Here is an 18,519-nt window from a genome sequence, read left to right on the forward strand (position 1 = left end):
AGCCTTTTGAAGCAGGCAGGTAAATGTTCAGATGCTGGTGGCTGCTCTCCTCCCTTGGGCCCTCTTGGCTGCCTTGGGTTCCCATCGCTCTGCGCACAGCAGAGCTGCACAAAGCATCAGTGTGAGCTGGGGATGGCTTTTGTCCCCCCAGACAGTGTCACAACACGGCATTGTCCCACATGCCAAAGCCCGACCTGCCCTAAACTTGGTGTACCCTGCAAATTGCTTTTGTTTTCACGTGGGAGGCAGGTGAAGCCACTGCCTCCCCTGTTGGTGACAGCGCTTGCTGCAGCAGCCTGTGCCGTCTGGTGGAGTTTGCTGGGCTGGCCCCGTCTTCCACGGGTGGTGACTTTGGACTCTGGTTCTGTAAAGCTTTCCATCATGTTTAACCTGGGGGTGGTGGCTGCGAGAGGCCGTCTGTCTGTCTGTGCTGAGCTGGCAAGAACTGGTGCCGCCCTCCTGGTTGTGGAGCGGGTGGCTCGAGCGCGAGCTTCCCTTCTCCCAGTTCATCTGCGTGGTGTCTGCCCAGCTGCTGGCCTTCCGTGGTGCAGGGCTCTGAGAAACGTCACAGAATCACAGAATATCCAAGTTGGAAGGGACCCACGGGGCTCATTGAGTCCCAGATCCCCAAAGGACCACCTGAAAGATGCCATTTGCTTGGATGTGTTTGCAAAAAGCCCTGGTTGCTGCCGTGTGTGCCTCTCTGGTGGAGGAAGAGGAGTTTGCTTGGGCATTAGTGCCTGCCTCCAACGTGCTGCTGCCGTGGACAGGGGACCAGCTGGAGCTCCGTGCCCCCACTGACAGATCCCAGAGGCACAACTGAGTTCATTTGTTCTGAAACCACCTGGGGAAATCCCAGCAGTGCTGGGCCACCAGCCCTCGCTGTTCGCGCCAGGTTTTCCCTTGTGGCCTCACGGCTCTGCTCTGCACACGCGGGTGTGGGAGGCTCAGCGCCGCCCGTGCTCGGGGAGGAGCAGCCTGTCCTCGTGCCAGGGCTGGGAAAACCCAGCCCTTTGTGCTCGTGGTGTGGGCTCCTGAAAACCAAGCGCCCGGAGCCTGCTGGCTCGCTGCAGGTAACGGAGACGTGGCGCTAAGTATTCAAGGTGCAGTCCCAAAAAAGCATGTCCTGAAGATGCAGACTGGTGGCGCAAGCCGTGCAAACCAGAGGCTATAGTAAAGGTTTACGAAGCAGCTGAGTTTTCTGTTGAGGGATGGGAGGTGCCTTCGTATTACCAGCAGGGTGGAAAAAGTGCTGTGAGGGCTGACTGGTGGTTTTGAGCGGTGGTTCGTGTGGAGAACTCAAACTGATAACGTGTATTTGTAGCAGTGGGGTGGGTGAAAGGAGCGGTGATGGGAACTGCTGAGGGAGCAGCAGGTAATCCCTCTGGGACTCCATAAACCCAATACAAAACCTCTCTGAGACCCAACTGCCAAGGCACGGGGTGGCTCGGCAGAGCTCCTGGGCATGGCGTATGCCTCATGCTGGAGAACTGCTGTCCCGTATGGACTTCAGCCAGCTCTGCAACCCAACCACGTGGCTCCAGCACCTTACAGGGCGACTTTTTCCCTCTTGTGTCTTGTAACAGGCAAATGAGGTGACCGACAGCGCGTACATGGGCTCGGAGAGCACCTACAGCGAGTGCGAAACCTTCACGGATGAGGACACCAGCACGCTGGTGCACCACGAGATGCACGACGAGGTGGAGACGGACAGCGCCATCGACTCCACCGTGCACTCGGAGTTCACCGACCCCATCGAGGAGCCGGAGCATGGGTCAGTGGCGGGGGGCTGCGGGGCAGGAGGGGGGACAGACAGGAGAGGACAGGGACCGGGGGAGACGCAGCCCGAGGATTTAATCGAGTGGGCTGAGTCTGCCTTGCCAAAACTGGTTGGCTTGTTCGTAGTGTTTGCCGCTTCACCGAGACCAAAATAGCTCTTCTTGAAGAATAATAACGAGGCTGCGCCGTGTGTAGGCTGGTTTGGAGCGTGGCCTGGCAATCTCTTTGAGCTAATCTTTGCTTGCCTTGGGAGAACTTCTGTACCCTCATTAGCATCTTTAACTTCTAAAATAAGTTCTCCGAACACCTGAAATACCTGCAGTTTTTAATCTATCGCTGCAGCCAGAAACGTAACGTGTAATTTTCAAGTCAGGAGGGGAACTCGCTGTACTCTTGTTTTTCCTAAACACGCGCGTGCCCTTTGATGTGCAGCCACCTCCTGTAACAACTAGTTTGAAACTTGTGCCCCGAGCACAGGGAGCTGCTTCCCCGTCTGAACCGCTGCTGGCGAAACTGCTCCCGGGCCCCCTCGCTTCCTCGATTTTGCAGGGAAAGTTGTTTTGGGGGTGAAACCAGGATGCTGGGAAGGCAGGAGGGGAGAGAATAGCTTTGTTATCAGCGGCCCAAAAGCATGGGTCTGTGCTGAATCTTCTGGAGCTGCTGTCGCTTGAGGTCTGCTAACACCTGTGGGGTGATTTTTGGCCAAAAGCGTGGCATCCAGGCTCGGTGCCGTGGTGAGCACTCACAGCTCCCCGAGCTTTTAGAAAGCAGGGGGCTCCCTGGGGCTTCCCTCCCGCCCCAAAAGCACATCTGGGGACATGCGAGCAGGCAGTGGTGCTGGGGCTGAAAGGGTGCTGGCTGGAGGAGGTGCTGCGGATCAGAGGAGAGAGGGGATTAGCCAGCCACGCGCTCCTCGCCCGAGCAGCACTTGTACCAGGGTGTAAGCGCTTTCTGAGCCCCCAGCCACCAGCAGCGTGTCCCTAGAGGGTCCATGGCAGCCTGCGTGCGCTCTCGTCCTCTTGGGAAACTGCCGTGCCTCGGATTCACCTGCCTGTAGGTACAAAACGCGTTGCTTAGGGTTTTTGTTTTTTTTTAATTAGGTTAAATTAGGCACACCTAACCTTGGGTGTCCTCTGGGTGCTCTGTCCAAGCAGGTGGTGTCTATTGCCAGGTGTCTTAGGTGTGGGCAGACTCCAGGTACCCAAAGGTTCAAGGCAAAAGCGTATTGGAATTTTTTGGACTCCTGCTTTAAATACTGGAAGGCTGGAGACTGAAAACTTGGCAATCTGATCCCAGGCTGCTGGGGGCTGGTTTCAGCGCCATCAGACCTGAGGTGCCTTCCAGGAGCAGTCAGTAAGTGCCATCCAGCCAGAGCAGGGCTGGATCAAAACTCCAGCCCTGCTTCCCAGCGGCTGTTCAAGCTCGACACGCGTGGGGCGGTTGGAGTGGTTATTTAGGTTGTGTGTGGTAAAGATTGGCTGGGCTCTGGATCTTGCAACTGCTGTGGTGGATCCTGTAGGTGTGCACCAACTCCCCATGCTAGTGCCCGGGGCAGCCCTGGCTGAGGGCTCCCAGGTGCCCGATCAGATCTGCTGCAAGGTGCTCGTCAAACCACAGCCCCTGCTTAGAGAGCTGGGCTTGGCTTCTGCTTGTGAGTTTAAAAATTATAATAAAAATAAAAAAAATCCCCTCTACTTTCTATTCCTGGAACGGTTTCTGATGCTGTCTGGGTGTGCTGGGTGCCACCACTCCCTGGTGGGGGACTGGGCTCCTGCCACCCCCCGCTGCAGGAGCTATGCTGGGCTTGCCTGTGGTTAAAGGGAGATCTGCTGCTGTTTTGGCTGGAGGGGTGACATGTTTTTATTACCAGGATAAGGGAAAATCCTTGAGATGCTGCAGACATTTGTCATAAATGGCTTATCAGTAATTGTTTTTTTTAATTTGGTACAACGATCACAGTTCAATGCCCATGTCTGTTTTCCCCCTCCAAGTTAATGAAGATGGGGGTCTAGCCTGAAATATCGTTTTTTATAATCAAGCTTTTTTCCCCTTTCTTTAGCATTGAATTTTAGGGAGGCGAGCAGTGCTAGTCCCCCCAGAGCACATCCCTGTGGGGCACAGACACGCGGGCTGCTTTCAGGCTTGGTTCTCAGAAATCCCCTCCGTGTTTCCCCCAAACTTCCCTTTAAAACCTCTGCGGTCCTGGGCAGGAAATTCCGGATTTCTGGTGCGTACTGCCCTGGTGGGCTGTGTATGTAGCACTGCCCACCTGCAAAGGTACTGCCAGAAGCGACGTCTCCTGTGCCGAGCAGCGTCCCCTCCGGAGCAAGGGACATCCCCGGGCCCATGCTGGGCATGTTTTGGCTGGGTGCAGCACAGCCCTCTGGATCCGATGCTACAAACCCATTAAAAAATTCCTTCAAATCACCACGAGTGTGTGCAGCATCCTCCCTGCAGGGGCTGAGTTAAGGTCCCTTGCGGTGCCGGGCTTGGCAGCCGCCCCTAAACCACTGGGGTTTGTGTCACCGGGGGCAGCAGCACCAAACCCCACACCAGGCTCTCAGTAGGATTACACAGCACGCAGCAGGCTCAGAGCATATAACCATATAACTCAGAGCATGTTTAGCTCGGGCTCAGGACACACCAGGCTTTGCCTCTGCCGTGCTTTTGGTTGCGCCTGTGCAGTGCCAGGGCTGGCCACCGGCCTTGGGATTTGTCCTGCGTGTCTGGAGATCCCAGGAGCTGCCTTGCAGCTGCCAGGGGAACTTGCATGAAAAAAAAAAAAAAAAACAATGATTTGGTGTGAAAAAACAGGCTGCAAACCTCCTGGGGGTGCCTGGGCTGCCCCTTCAGCCCTGTTCAAGGCACAGTAAGGCAGAAGTGTGAGTTGGGAAGCAGATGTTTGGTGTGCTATCGGAAAGGCTGCTGCAGTGGTCACCCCGTAACATCTTTGTCTGTCCCCACAGATCCCATCCGCATGACCTGCCCCTGGGCTCGGACCTCAGCCACTCCATCGTTACGGTCATTAGCGGAGAGGAGCACTTCGAGGATTATGGAGAAGGGAATGAAGCAGATTTGTTCTCGGACAGCTTGTGTAACGGGGAAAGCAGCTTTAACAGCTCCTCGTTCCTCTCTCCCAGGTAATGCTCAGCACAGCACTCGCAGTGCTTTACCCAGTTTCCCTGGCTTAGTGTCCTCGCTCAGGCTCTGTGGGTGTGAGTTTGGGTGTGCTGCAAGAGGGGATTCCTGGCAAAGCTTGGATACAGTGGGGTAACCAGCTCAGCAGTGGAAGATGAGCTGCCTCCTTCAGCCTTTAATTTTCCTGAACAGTTCCTGTCCTCCCATCCAGAGGCGCTAATGTCCAGCAGCACTTGGAAGCTCTCTGAGTTTGAGTCTGGGACAACGCCACGTTCCCTCTCTGTTGGGGATGTGGCTCCTCGCACGGCATTCTGCTAGAGAAAACTGCCATGGAGTTTTATCCCCAATCCTGTTGGATAGCTTCATTTTTTTTTCCTTTTGGCTTTGATAGGATGCTTGGTTGGATTTGCACAAGCAGCTGCAGCCTTGCTCCTCTAGGCAGCCTGAGGGATTCATGGGGCAGGAAGGAGGCCAAAGTGTTTTCTTGCACTCCTCGTGTTAGGGTCTGAAACCAGGCACATGTGGGTTTTCCAGCCCATGCAGGGTGGACTGAGGATGACGATACAAACCGGTCAATCTGTATTTTGTAAGAAAAAAAGTGAAAGCTGGAATGGTCACGCACACCTGCAGCCCCTGTGACGACAGGTGACGTGGGGACATGCTCCTCCACCAGGCAGTGCAAGTCTGCGCGGGGCAGGAGTGCTCCCTGCCTGCCACACGCCCATGCTGAAGCCCAGAAGATGCTTTTTTTTCCCTTTGGGGTGATGTGTGACTTTCCACAGCAGTACAAACCTGTTACAACTTTTTTTTTTTTTTTTTAATTTTATTTTCCCTGTTTACCTTCTTTCTACGAGATTCCCAAAGACCTTTGTAGAGCTTGGGCAATTCTGCTTGCACGGGGCTGAAAGGGAAGAACTGCTGTCAAATCTACACACCAGCATTTTGCTGCAAGTCAGGGCTGACTTTTTTTTTTTCTTTTTGCTGGTTCAGCAGCAGTTTTGAAGATGTTACCTGAACCTGCAGTAGAAGGTGTTGCTGTAAAGCATGGCTGACCCGTTAATTTGGGAAAACAGTGCTCTTGGTGAGCTGACAACCAGCCTTGGTGTTGAGTTTCTCCTTGAGTGTAGGCCTCCAGCCCAGTCCAAAAGCCTCCTGGCAATGAAATACTCAACTAAAATAGCTTTGCACACCGCTATTTTTTTTTCTTTAATACCAGTCCTGAGCTCCCAGGTTACCTCTGCTCACGGTGCCCAGCCCTTGCTCTGTCAGGGCGCTCTCTTCCCCGTGCTGCCCTCTCTTTGGGTCCTGCCTCTGCAGCATCTCTCCTCTGCTGGAGAGGTTCAGGGGGCGCGTGGCCGTTCAGGTCTAGCCTTCACCTGGGATTATCGTTGTGTGCACAAAGGTCCTTAGCTGATGTTTCTCTAAGCAGGTGTTGTTTTTCTGAACAAAGCCCTGCCTCCCCAGTGCCTTTACATACAGCAAAACCTTACAAAGCACTACGGGATGTCACTGGCCTAGATGAGCCTTTTTTTTTTGCTGAGGTTTGAATAGGAGGAACAGCATCTCTTGTAAGCGGTCACATCGCCACACACCACTTCCATGTTACCAGAGCCTCCGAACAGGAATAACGGTGACAAATTTTCCTGCTACAGCTCCAGACCTTCACAAGAGGACTAATGCAAGCACCAAGAGCCTTGGGGAAGGCTGTGGGGTATTGCATTTTCCTGCTTAGTCCTGGTGTGCGTGTTTCTGATCCCTGTTCTTGGGTTCCCACCTCTTTTTTGGTGCATTCAGCCGGTAGGAGCGAGGTCTCCCTGCCACGCTTGGCGAGAGAAGGACGGCGACTGAAAGTACGAGCTCCTCGCGTGCTGGACGAGCTCCTTAAGTGCTGGACGAGCTGCTGAAGGCAAATGTTACCCCACGAGGCAGAGGAAGGAGGCAGCAGGGCTGCGTGCAGTGCAGGGGGTGGCAGCTCGCCGCCAGCGGGAGGTGGGGACGCCCCGAGGCGTGGTGGGGTTCAGCTCTCACCCAGCCGGCTGGCAAGGAACCAGCGCAGCCAGGGGCCAGCTCTACCTTTACACAGCAAATACCTGCGGATTCTCCTAATGCTTCTTGTCTGATGGCTTTCCCCACCTCAATTAGTGCCTGTTAGAGCCGAGTTTGCACACCAGGTTTGCTCCCCGGGGTTCATCAGCGGCTCGTTCTCAGGTGCTCCCTCTGGGTACCGCAGGGCTGCTGCCAGCTTCTGCCCCCTGCAAAGCCTGAGCAACTGAAGTGACTGCTGGTGGATAAAGACTTTCCTGAGACTGAACCTGCCCTAGAGGCTAGGGGGTTGTTTTTCAACGTTTTTGCAGGAATGGGAAGAGATGAGCAATGCAGCATGCACTGTGGTCCACTTGCCTGATCTGAGGGGGCTCGGAAATACTGCACAGAAGGCACAAACTCAGAGACCTGACCCCAGGGGGGCTGCTGACCCCCCCCACACCCCCAGGAAAAGTCCCTGAGAGGCTATGCAAAGGTGCTGGGGGGAACACCCCTCCTGGGGGGAGCCTCAGCATCTCCCGGGTCAGGACTTGCCAGTGTGGGTCTGCACCATGGGGTTGACTAGTCCTTTCCAGATATCTTTTGGGTTTAAGCTTGCTTGTGTTTGCTCACACCTTTACCTGTCTTTCCTATTGAACTGCTTTGTTTTTTCACTATTAACCTTGCTTTGATTAAAGTCTGTGGCTTCCAGAAGCGTGTTTGCCCGCAGAAAGGATTTGTGGCATGCATTTGGCCCCAAAGCAAGACGAAACTGATTCGCAACCACCTTTTTATGAGCTTAGCTTCAAGGGGGAAGCTCTTTGAAATGAAAATCCGACCCCAGTGTGCGTTACCCTCAGTGTGGGTCTGCAGCAGCACAGCTGCTCTATTTTTAGGTGGTCCTGTTGGAAAGCGGTGACCGAGCGAAGGACTTGGCTCTTGGTCTTGGCACCGCGTGTGAGCCCAGTCTGCATTTCACGGGGCAAACCAGGATGATTGTAGGGCCTCTTGAGACAGGTTGCTTGGAAAATTGTGATGGAAAGTGGACTTTGTAGTCCCGTGGGTTGGTCTGGTGTTCCCAGGACCCAGCTAGAGCAGGCTGGCACAGGGTTTGGAACCTGGCCAGGCTCAGCTGCCATACACCTCCCTTTATTTTGGGAGGAGGATGGTGGTGGAGCTCCTGCTAACTCATACTAACTCCAGATGCACAGAAATTGGGCTTCTGAAAGGAAAGCAGGGAAGGAACCCAACCTGCCCTCAGGCTTTAATTGCAAGTCCTGGATCTCCTACCAAAACCCCTGCCCAGAGATTCCCCCCTCAGCTTGTGGAAGCCACAGACGAAGCCGGATGATTCCCTTCTGTCCTGTTGAAATGACACTTGTGATTTCTCTAGCACCAATCCGCTCGCTGCGAAACTGCACAGCATTATCGCAGATGAAGCATTTGAGTTTTACTGTAGCCAGTGCCACAAACAAATCAACCGCCTTGAGGATCTTTCTGCTCGCCTGAATGATCTTGAAATGAATAGGTAATTGGTCTCGTGCATGGCAATGTCCGTCTTGGGAATGGTGCTGGGGAAGGGAAGACTCTCATTGTCTCTGCTGATGTGGGGCTGGATTCCCGTTGGCAGAAGGGGGTGAATTTCACTGAGCGGGGGGGCCAAATCTGTGCTAACATCGTGGAGGGTGAGCAGGAGTTTGCTGTAATCTGAGCCCTGGAAGCTAACAGACAATGGGAATCTTCCCTTCCGCTCTGCTCAGCCTCTTTGCATGGCCTGTGCAGTGTCAGGTGGATGCGTTACCGCGCCCCGCTGCTTACACGGGGAGCTGGAGCCCTGGGCTGGCCGGGCACGGTGTTTTGTGTCACCAGGGGAATCAGTGGCAGCGTGGAGAAGCCCCTGAGGGCTGGAATCTGGAGGGGCAGCTGCTGCCCTTCCTCCTGGGGCAGTGGGGACCCGAGCGCAGCGCTGTGCTCGCCGCTTGGGGCTCTCCTCTAGGCGCTCGCTTTGCGGCCCTACAAACTCATTTCACCCCCTGGTGTCACTCCTACCACCCCCAGCCCAGAAGGGGGGATAAATGCCTTTCTTAGGAGCTCCACAGGTTCTTGAGGGCACATTTGGGGGCCAGCCAGCCGGCCTTGCTGACCTGGCAGGTCGGGAAGGATGTCTGGTGGTGTTTGTTCTGGCCTGTTTGCAGTCCACGAGGGGGAAGGATCGCAGGACTGATGATAATGATAATTCTGCTCATTCCCAGCGTGCTCCTTCAAGCCTGGTTTTTGGTCATGGTCTTGGTCTGTGTCCTCTACAGGGACAGTGTGACACGAGGGCCCTCCTGGGCTGCAGCCATGGGAAGAGACCTGGAAAACAAACAGGAGCTTGGCCTTGAATTTTAAGTGCCAAAAGTACTTCTCTCCCCTCTTTTTCTTAGGCAAATAGTTGCTGTTAGAAATCCCCCAGGGGAAGGCTCTGAGGGTTCGTGATGTGGCTCAGGTGAAGCAGGAAAACACTGGACTTGCCCGGGTGCACCAGTGGCCCCACTCCATTTCGGGTTTTCTCCACCAAATTCACCTGCAGGGCTGAAATACCCGCTCTGAGCCTCCTGGCGTGGAGGCTTCCCCACCCCACGGTGTCCCTATAGGAATTCTGTAGGTTTTGGTGTAGGTCTGGTTCCCCCACCTGGGCTCAGGGTTTCCCACGCACAGGTTTGCTGTTGCTGGAAGCGTTGCCCTGCTTGCCAGCGTGAGCAGCTCAGGGACACAACGAGACTGAAGCACAAGACAGCGTTCCTGGAGGGCTACAGACCACTGGGATCACTTTCTGGAGGTGCAACGGGGATTGCACAGCAGGTCGGGAGCTCCTCGGTCACCAGGAGAGAGCCACCAGGGAACTGGGCCTGTCCTGTGGGGTGAGCGGGGGTGAGAGGTGGCCCCGTGGAGCACTCAGGAGTCGATGGGATCTGCTCCTCGCTCCCACGAGCAACGAGAAGCCCACAAGTGCCAGACCTTGGGTGAAGTGAGGAGCGAGGTGTGGGCTCTGGGGACTCATCCTGAGGACGGCCCCGCTCCAGGGGTGCAGCCCAGCCACCCTGTAACAGCCTCACTCCTAAAGGCTTTGGGTGCATATTGAGAGTTTGGGGTACATACGCCGAGAGTTCATCCCTTGGAAGAAGCGGGGAGCCAGGCCAGCGCTGGAAATCCCGGGGGCAGTCAGTATTTGCTGTGCTGCAGTACCCCAAATCCGACTGCAGCCTGGTCCCGGCGGCAGGGCGCTGCTGCCCGAGCCTGCAGCACAGGAGCCCGGGGCCGAAACCTGCAGGGAGCTCGGGACGAGCCAGATTCCTGCGAGCGTGTTGTGGTTGAGTGCCCTTGAAGGCAAGTTTGCACGTCTCATCCCCTCCCGAGAGACCCGCAGGTGCCGGCGCTGCTTTCCGACAAGCCGTTAGCGGAGACAAACCCCGATCCTCCCCGCGGCGCCGGGGGCGGACGTGACTTTGTGCATTTGCTGGCAAACGCGGGGGCCTGGCCTCTCCCCGGCCCCGTGCGTGCCTTGTCCTTGAGGCCTGGCCAGCGGTGCTGCTCCTGCAGCCTGCGCCAGGAGGATGCACGTCTGACACAGCCACGGGTAGCCCTGACAACAACCCGCGGCCAGTCGTTGCTTCCCAGAAGCTGTAATTTCTTTTTTTTAATTTTTTTTTTGGAAAGGAAGAAAATCGCCCTGCACTATTTTTAATTCCTCCTTCGAAGAACTCGTGTCACGGCTGCAGCTCGAGGCAGGAACGAACTCCCCGCTGATTTTTCCTTAAACTGAGCTAAGCACCGGGGAATGCAGCTGCTGCATCCCCCCCTCAGCCCGAGCTCTGCTCGCTGCCACCCTTCAGCGGTGATTTGGTGCCAGCGCCGTGTCCCGGTGGCATCTGTTGGACACCGGCGTGTGGCAGGAGCCTCGGCTGGAAGAGGGTCGCACGGGGCCGTGCTGCCTGCTCGGAGCTGTGCTGGGTTTCCACTAAACCCCGACCTCTGTGCGGTGGTGGCAGCTGGCTGGGGTGTGCACAGCGAGTGCTGGTCTCTGGTGGGGGTTATCCAGGCGAGGAGAGCTTGTGCCCGTCCCCGGGGACTGGGAAAATGCCCGTGCCTGAAATCCAGACAGGGCCACGATCAGCAGATCCCCGAGCTGCGAGTAGGCAGCAGTTCTGCGGTGATCCGACACCAAATATAGCTCGGCGAGAATAGTCCCGGAGCGGCACAAAACCGGCAGCGTGCAAAACGAGGGAAATGGCGATTTGGGGGCGAGAGGCGCAGCCCCTCGTGGCAGCCGGGTAGGGACCGGGAGGGCACCGGGGGTGCTCGGGCTCTGCGAGGGTGGCGGCGCTGGCCGAGACCCACCAAACTCCCTGCTATTCTTAGCACCTGCCCCGGGGCTCAGCTTTCAGGACGGGGATCGGGCAGCGAGAGGATGGTGTCGCTGGTGGCGGTGAGGGTCCGGCGGCGGGCTGGGCTCGGTTCGGTTCCTCGCCTGCCTCCTGGCGCGGGCGGCGGGGCCGTGCGTGCCGCTGCGAGGGCGAAGGATGTGCCCCGCAGTGTCTGCAGCTTCCTGTTTGCCTTGCCTCTCCGCTGTCAGCTTTCCTAAAACCCTTTCCTGTTTTTTGTTCGTTTTGCAGCCCAAATAAAAGACTCTCGAGCAAGAAAGTGGCAAGGTAAGCTCGTGCTCGTGCTGCTGCCTCGGTGGGAAGGGTGCCTGCGCCAGCTGCCAGGCCCGCAGAAGGAAGGCTGTCCCAATAACCTTGCCTTCTGCTCAGGGCAAGCCTCGGGGCTTGGTTTTGCTGGAGCAACCCTCCCTGCTCAGCCGGTCGGGAGCTTTGGGGCATTGTGGGGGCAGCCGCAGGTAACCCCACTGCTGGGGTTTAATGTTGGGTTGTTCTCCCCTGCGGGGCTGCCCAGCTGCTTTCCCTGCCTGCTCAGCTTGCTCGTGTGCTGCCAGCTGCCTTCCCTGGTGGATATTTGGGTATTCTTACCCTGCCTGTGCAGGAAGAGCTGCAGCGTGCTGTGAGTCTTAGGGCAGAGTCTCCATCCCATCCCGATGAACCCTGGTGTTCCTCTCTCCTCCTGGCCTCACCGTCCCACCTGTACCCGTGTCGTCCTACTCACAGCCAGATGCTGGGGCTCACCTCCCCTGCCTGGTCTCCTGCAGTCCCTGGCTTTGCTCTTTGCTCCTTTCCAGGCAGGGCAGAGGCACTGCAGAGGAACAGGCGGCTCCTTTGGATGGAGCAGGAGCCACCGTGCTCCCTCTGGAAGCACAAATGTGGGCAGCCCCATGCCCCAGTGCTTGGGGTGCACCCAACCGAGGGGCTCAGGAGCTTCCCTGAACCCCTTTGTCCCACATTCCCCTTCCCAATTTTTCCTGTGGTCAGCAGTCTCTCCTCCCAGAAAGGAAGCGCGTCTTTGATACTAAATTTCCTCCTTCCACTCATCTCACTTTCGAGATCTTTGTGAAAAACAGGGGCAGGAAAGAAGGCTGAAGGGAGCAGCCTGTCCCCGGGTTTCCTGTTTCAGGACTAGCTTTTGTCCCCTGGCTGCCAGAAATCATTTGGGGAGGGTTTGAGTTAAACTCCTGGGAACGGGGATGCCCCATCTGCCCCGGCCAAGGCTTCGTGGGTCGAGCTGCAGGGCCGGGGCCAGGCTGGGTTCCCTGGGACCCGTGGGCACGGGCCAGTGGTGGTCGCTTGGAGAGCAGTCAGGGTTAGGTTGTGGTAGTGACAGAGAAGAGCCAGGTCCTGAAGATCAGCCCAAAGGGTGCTTTTGGAGGCAGATACTGTAATTAAAACATAACATTTGCTCCTTGTAAATTGATTTCATTTTGGTGAGGGCTCTTTCCCTGACTTTTGTTATCCGGGTTCTGCGTGTGCCAAGAAATCTCAGCTGCTTAGGCCCTGTTGCGCTTGGCATGATTCAAATGACAAATGTGCCCGAGACTTCAGCATCTAAATATATACCAGGGTGAGGAGGCAAAATAAGCCTGGTACTCAGCTGCGGTCTCTTCTGTAAATGCCAGTTATGCTTCATGAATATTTGCATGAGCATATTGTGTAGCGGGGTGAATTTCAGAGCCCAGCTGACAAACTCATTGGATAATTTAGGTTCAGAGAGGCCTCTGTGCTTCTCTCATTCGCCTCCTGCTCAAAGCAGTGCTGGCTTCGAAGTAGCTCGGCTTGCTCATCGGGGGGTAGCGGGAGAGCAGAGCACCCGTGAGACAAGGAAACAGGGAAAGGCCCCTCTCCCTTTTCGGGGACACTGTCGGGGTCCCAGCCCCATCTCCATCACCCAGCCTGAGCGAGCTGAGCCCGTTACTGGCAGTCCTTGGGCATCCACAAGAAGCGGCCATTCCCCAGTAGGGAACCAGTTCAGGCATTTGCGAGCACAGACTGCGGTGTAAGGCACGTTGGTGCCAGTGTAGGAAGCTCTAGGAACGGGATTTTGCTGGGAACATGTTGGTTTTCTCCAGGCAGCCTGGTCAGGGCTCCCAGAGCTGGAATATAACGACCCCTTGCTGTGGCCATAGCTGCTGCTGGTGCCCTGGAGCTAATCAGCAGCGATAGCACGGCAATTAAAGGCAAGTCAGCCCCTCCACGCGGCATCCTGGGCAGTGTCCTTTGGGTTGGCACGAAGCCACGGACACTGGTGTCGCAAGGCCTTGCTAATGATTAGCTTGCTCTCGGCCGCAGCAGCGGTGGGCTGGGGGGGTTTTTTCCCCATTTCCCTCCCCTTCCACCCGCTGCCCCCACTCGTCCACCCTACCAGCGGCAAGAACCGAGTGCCCCATCCTTCGCTGGGGAGCGCACGGCCTCCGTATGCTCAGAAAGAAAGAAATTGGGCCGGGGGAGCTCTTATCTCCTGTTCCAAAGAGCGAGAGCGGGTGATTGCGGTGTGAAGTCCCAGCAGCATGTGTCCACGTCTGCACGCCGCTCGCAGGGCGCGTTCCTTCGGCCGGTAAGCACCGAGGTGCTTGGGCTGCTTCGCCCCTTTAGCTTGCCGTGGTGCCGAGGGACACTGCTCTGCGAGGGCCACGGCAGGAGGTGGCAGCTGAGGAGGAGAGATTGGGGCCCGGACCCTGCGATGTAGCGGTGGTTGTCGCCTGGACTTGCTATGTTTGCCCTAATGTTCGTGTTCCTGGGGGTCGGGGTGGCTTTTCTCTGCTACAGGCAGCTGCATCAGACCAGCACACTGTCCGTGGGGGCGATGGAGGAGTCGTACCGGGACACGCTGGAGTGCACGGAGGAGGACATCACGGACAAGGTAGGAGCAGGGGCGTCCGTGCCATCCCGCAGCGGGTCGGGGGCGGCTCGCTGTGCTACGAAATGCCCTGCCAAGGGCTGCAGCAGAGCTCCTCTGGGTGTGTAGCTGCACCAGGGAAGGCTGGTGGGACGTGGGCAGCCCTCTGAATCGAGAGGGTTTAAACCGAGAGGCCTCTGAGTCAAGCTGCAGAGCTCCTGTGCTGAGCGAGGAGCTCCAGCTGCTGCCTGCTCCCCGGGGACAGCGTGCCGCCCGCCTGCAGGTGCTGGTGGCACCTCCTGGTGCTGCTGTGCCCGCCGAGGGCTGGCTGTTTGCAGAGGGTTTTCACTTCTGCTTCATGTTTTGGGATGAGATGTCGTCCACATCTGCTTCTCCAGGACGAGCAAAGTCCCCCAGTGGGAAACGAGGGCGTCCTTCCCTCAGCCTCGTCCTGCCGCGAGGACACAAAGCCGACCTTGTGTCGGGCTGGTGGGGTCGTCCCGGGTGTTGTGAGCTGGGGATTGCGGGGCAGGAGGACAAGAAAGCTTTTGTTTGAACACCAGGAGCTAAAAATAGGTAGAGGAAGGATGGAAAGTTAGAGATGAGTGAGCTGGGGCTTGTGTAAATGTTTGCTGCAGTAATGAAACTCTTTCAAAATAGCTCCTTAATTCTGCAGCCGTGAATAGAGACCTGCGTGGAGCAGCGTGTGAAAGACAAACCTGTGTGTTTGGCTGCACTCTGGTATAATTATAATGCATAAAAGGCCTTTAAAAAACAAATTAACATTTTTCCAAGTCTGAAAGTTGAATACAACGCCGCAGACCTCACGTTCCTAAACAGTCTCCAGCCGTCTGGCTAGGAAAGCTGCCCCCGTGCTTCTAGTAAAGTCCTTGTCTCTGCGTGCTGCTGTTTTGTAATGCACTCAGGTCTCCTTGGCCCTTCTCCCCCCACTGATGGGAGTCCTACAGCTCAGGTTTCGTAGACGTGCTCCCAGCTCCTTTGTGGTTTGGGACTCTGTGTGGGGGTGCGAGTGGGACTTGGGGACCATGAGTAAGTGGAAACACAGATAGGGCTGAAATATGCCAGGTACAGGGAGAAAACGCTCATCTCTGCCCCCTTCCAGCAGGCAGTGTTGTTTCCCCGTGGCCTCATTTACACTTAGCTGTCCTTTCCTAAGCAGCGGGTGGTTGTTCCCAGCCTCAGGGCTGCACTCCAGCTCAGCGGTGATGCTGCAGAGATCCCGCTGGGTCTTTCCCTCTGGACATTCAGTATCTTGTTGTGAAGAAAGGAAACAGTGAAGCGTTGGGCCCCGTACTTCTACTCGGGAGACACGAGACACTCAGAAACCAGAGCGTAAAAGGATGTTTTGAACAAAGGCACGGCTCCCTGCTTCCAGTGGCAGCCGTCCCCGTTCAGGTGGCTCAGCCAGGTCCGAGCTCCAGCGAGGGCTCCTGCAGCGAGGGTCGCTTTGTGGGGTGGAGAGCGGGGTGCGGGCTGACCCTTGCTTCTCCCATGTCCCCAGGTTGTCTTTCTGGAGAAGCGGGTGACGGAGCTGGAAAAGGACACGGCTGCCAACGGCGAGCAGCACAGCCGCCTCAAGCAGGAGAACCTGCAGCTCGTGCACAGGTAAGGAGCCCGGTTCGGAGCCTGGTTCATGCCACCCCTTGCTCAGCAGGAGGGGCTCTTGTGCGGGATGGCGTGGTCCCACACGCACTTTTTGGGGCCGCTGGCACATTCCCAGGAGCTCTGTTAATTGCTGGCAGCTCAGCAGGTACAAACGGCCCACCTCTGGCCACGGTGCCAGCTTGCACTCGCTCCTTCAGAGTATGCTGCTTGGGTGCATGTAAACACAGAGCTTTGTAGGTCTGTTTCCACATGTCCACCCTTAATGCTGCCTGCAGAGCCCCAGAGGCTGGCTCAGGGAGGCTCGTGGCTCCCAGCCAGCCTCAGCCCTGCTGCTTTCGGATCCTGGCTGCAGCGCAGCCCCTTCGGATCCCGTTTTAAGTAATCGCTGTCCTTACGGATCTGGCAGGCTTCTCTCTTCCAGCAGTGTATTTACACTCCCAGATAAACCCAGCAGGAGTTATCTATAGGGCTGTAAGGCTGTTAAGTAATGATTGTGTCATGGAACCGAGCGTTCAAACAAAGGTTTCTCTAAGCCGTGATAAACTTTGCGGCGAGGGGAACGCTTTCACTTCAGCGGCTTGGCCCAGAAGTGTCAGTCGGCTTTTAATCACGTAAAGCCCTCTGTGTACTCCTTGCTGCTTCAAGAACGGCTTCATCTGGCAAAAGCCTGCCTGTGCAAAGCGATTACATAAAGCAGAGCAAAGCAGCCTCCCAGCAAGCCGGGGTGAGGAGCTCCACGGAGGCTGGGACTGCCTCTGCCCGCTCCTCTGCCCACACGAGCAAGCACAGCTGCTGCCCCAAAGCGTGCCATGATCGTGGGACTGTGTGGAAATCCCCGTTGTGCTGGCACACAGAGGTTTGACCTGCAGAGCCTGTATTTTTAGGGCTGGGGACATAAGAGTGTGAAAAGGAAGAGGGTTAAGGGACGAGGTTCCCATTCAGTAGCTTGTTCCCGGTGGTGCCGTGCCTGAGACCCGCAGGGTGTGTTACAAAATGATTGCTGTGCTTTCACCCTCATCCTCTTCTTGCTGTCTCCCCCCTTATAAAAAGGTTGTGATGCAGCCTGGAGAGGTAGAAAAATAGATGGAGACATCTACCAGCATGTGCCACCCAGTTTATTTTACTTTAATACCATGTTTAATGCCTCTCCCTCCTCTCCGCAGAGCCAACGCTCTCGAGGAACAGCTGAAGGAGCAGGAGCTGAGAGCTGACCAGACACTCCTGGAGGAGATCAAGAAGCAGAGGGAGATGCTGAGCAAAATGGAGAGGGAGAAGAGCATTGAGATCGAGAACCTGCAGGCCAGGTGGGGCTGGGGCAGGGCTGGGTGGCGGCAGGTCTCCCGGACCCGCACGGCCGCTGGTGTCTCTGGGGAGACAGAGGGTGGCAGAGGGTGACCTGAGCTTGGCTAAAGGTGTGGCTAAAGTCAATATAAACCCTGAGGTTTGGCTGCTTCTCCTTCCTTACCTTTGTCCCAAAGTCAGGCCCCTCCGTGAACCTGGTCTCAGACTTATTTGGGTTTCGCTGATGCAGTTTAGTCTAGCTCGTGTTCTCCTTCCCTGGGCCTGCCCCGCAGTGCATGAACGCAGATGTTGTTTGTTAGCACTTCTTCACATGAAAGACCCGAGGAACTCTGTTTGATGCTCAGACCTGAGTCGTGTCTTGGAAACAAGCAAATATCTGATCCTGCTCCCAGAAGCTGCAGGGGTTACGGACCTGGGCAGGCGCAGGTCGAGAGGGAAGGCAGAGCTCTCCCCGGTGAGAAAGGAGCAGGTAGTGCAGCACGAGTGGGTCATGGCTGCAGGCTGCTTGGAGGAGCAGGAGGGTACTGGGGCAGAGCGAGACCCCATCGTGAGAGGGAAGAGTGGTGACACAGGTGGTGTCCTGGACGCCTAGGGTTCATACATCCTTGTGGCTTCCTGAGGAAAGAGTAGCGTGGGAGACAGTTCCATGTATTTGGCAGGTTTTTTCTGATGGGGCATTTTTTTCTGGTTTTCCAGAACAATTATTGCTATTGCTTGTGGTGAATGAAAAATTACTGAACTTCACTTTATTTTTTTTTAATTGTAATTGGGGTTGTGGTAGGACAGTTACCATGACACAGGGATGGGATGTTACTTTACTGGGAGAATGCAAAGCTGAAGCCCTGTCTGAGCCCCTGCTCTGACTGCCCAGGCAATATTTGCTTTCTGGTGCCCAGTGCTGAGGTTTGCCCATGGACACCGATGAAGCCTTTGGGCTAAAGAATCATATTCAACCTAGTTGAGGAGAGCATGGCACTGGACAAAAGACTTGCCTGAAATTGTGTGGATTCCCCCATTTTTCCCTGGGAATGGCAATAGTTGAAATCTCCAGGTTTGCACTGAAGAGATCAATCACTGCTGGCTTGCCTCCAGCAGGTCCTGGTTTGATATTCCTGATAATTTTGCAACCAAGCCTCCTGCACTTGTGCTGTCGGGGTGACTTTCTGACACATCTCCCCATTGTTGCAGGCTGCAGCTACTGGATGATGAGAACAGCGAGCTGAGGTCCTGTGTCCCGTGTTTAAAAGCCAACATCGAGAGGCTCGAGGAGGTGAGGACGTGTGTGTGTGTGTGGAAGGAGGGTCTCTCTGCCCTCCGTGCTGAGGCTGCCATCAGAATGTGGCAGCATCGCTCTGTGCTGGCCTCTCTGGCTAAAAACCTGGGATTAAA

General features: G+C 56.1%; 1 protein-coding gene across 2 annotated transcripts in view; it reads left to right on the forward strand.

Annotated features, from left to right (window-relative positions):
• The window catches only part of RAB11FIP3 (RAB11 family interacting protein 3), a 64,197-nt gene that overhangs the window by 39,564 nt on the left and 6,114 nt on the right, over window positions 1–18,519 (forward strand). The window contains exons 4-11 of one of the 2 annotated variants that reach the window (XM_084537429.1): window positions 1,587–1,774; window positions 4,746–4,919; window positions 8,333–8,467; window positions 11,595–11,630; window positions 14,133–14,226; window positions 15,725–15,828; window positions 16,992–17,132; window positions 18,319–18,400. In XM_084537429.1, coding sequence (XP_084393555.1) covers window positions 1,587–1,774; window positions 4,746–4,919; window positions 8,333–8,467; window positions 11,595–11,630; window positions 14,133–14,226; window positions 15,725–15,828; window positions 16,992–17,132; window positions 18,319–18,400 — 954 coding nt within the window. The remainder of the gene's footprint in view (window positions 1–1,586; window positions 1,775–4,745; window positions 4,920–8,332; window positions 8,468–11,594; window positions 11,631–14,132; window positions 14,227–15,724; window positions 15,829–16,991; window positions 17,133–18,318; window positions 18,401–18,519) is intronic. The other variant, XM_084537430.1, reaches the window with a different exon arrangement.

The sequence above is a fragment of the Aythya ferina genome (assembly GCF_964211825.1).
Source record: "Aythya ferina genome assembly, chromosome: 15".
NCBI classification, from domain to species: domain Eukaryota; kingdom Metazoa; phylum Chordata; class Aves; order Anseriformes; family Anatidae; genus Aythya; species Aythya ferina.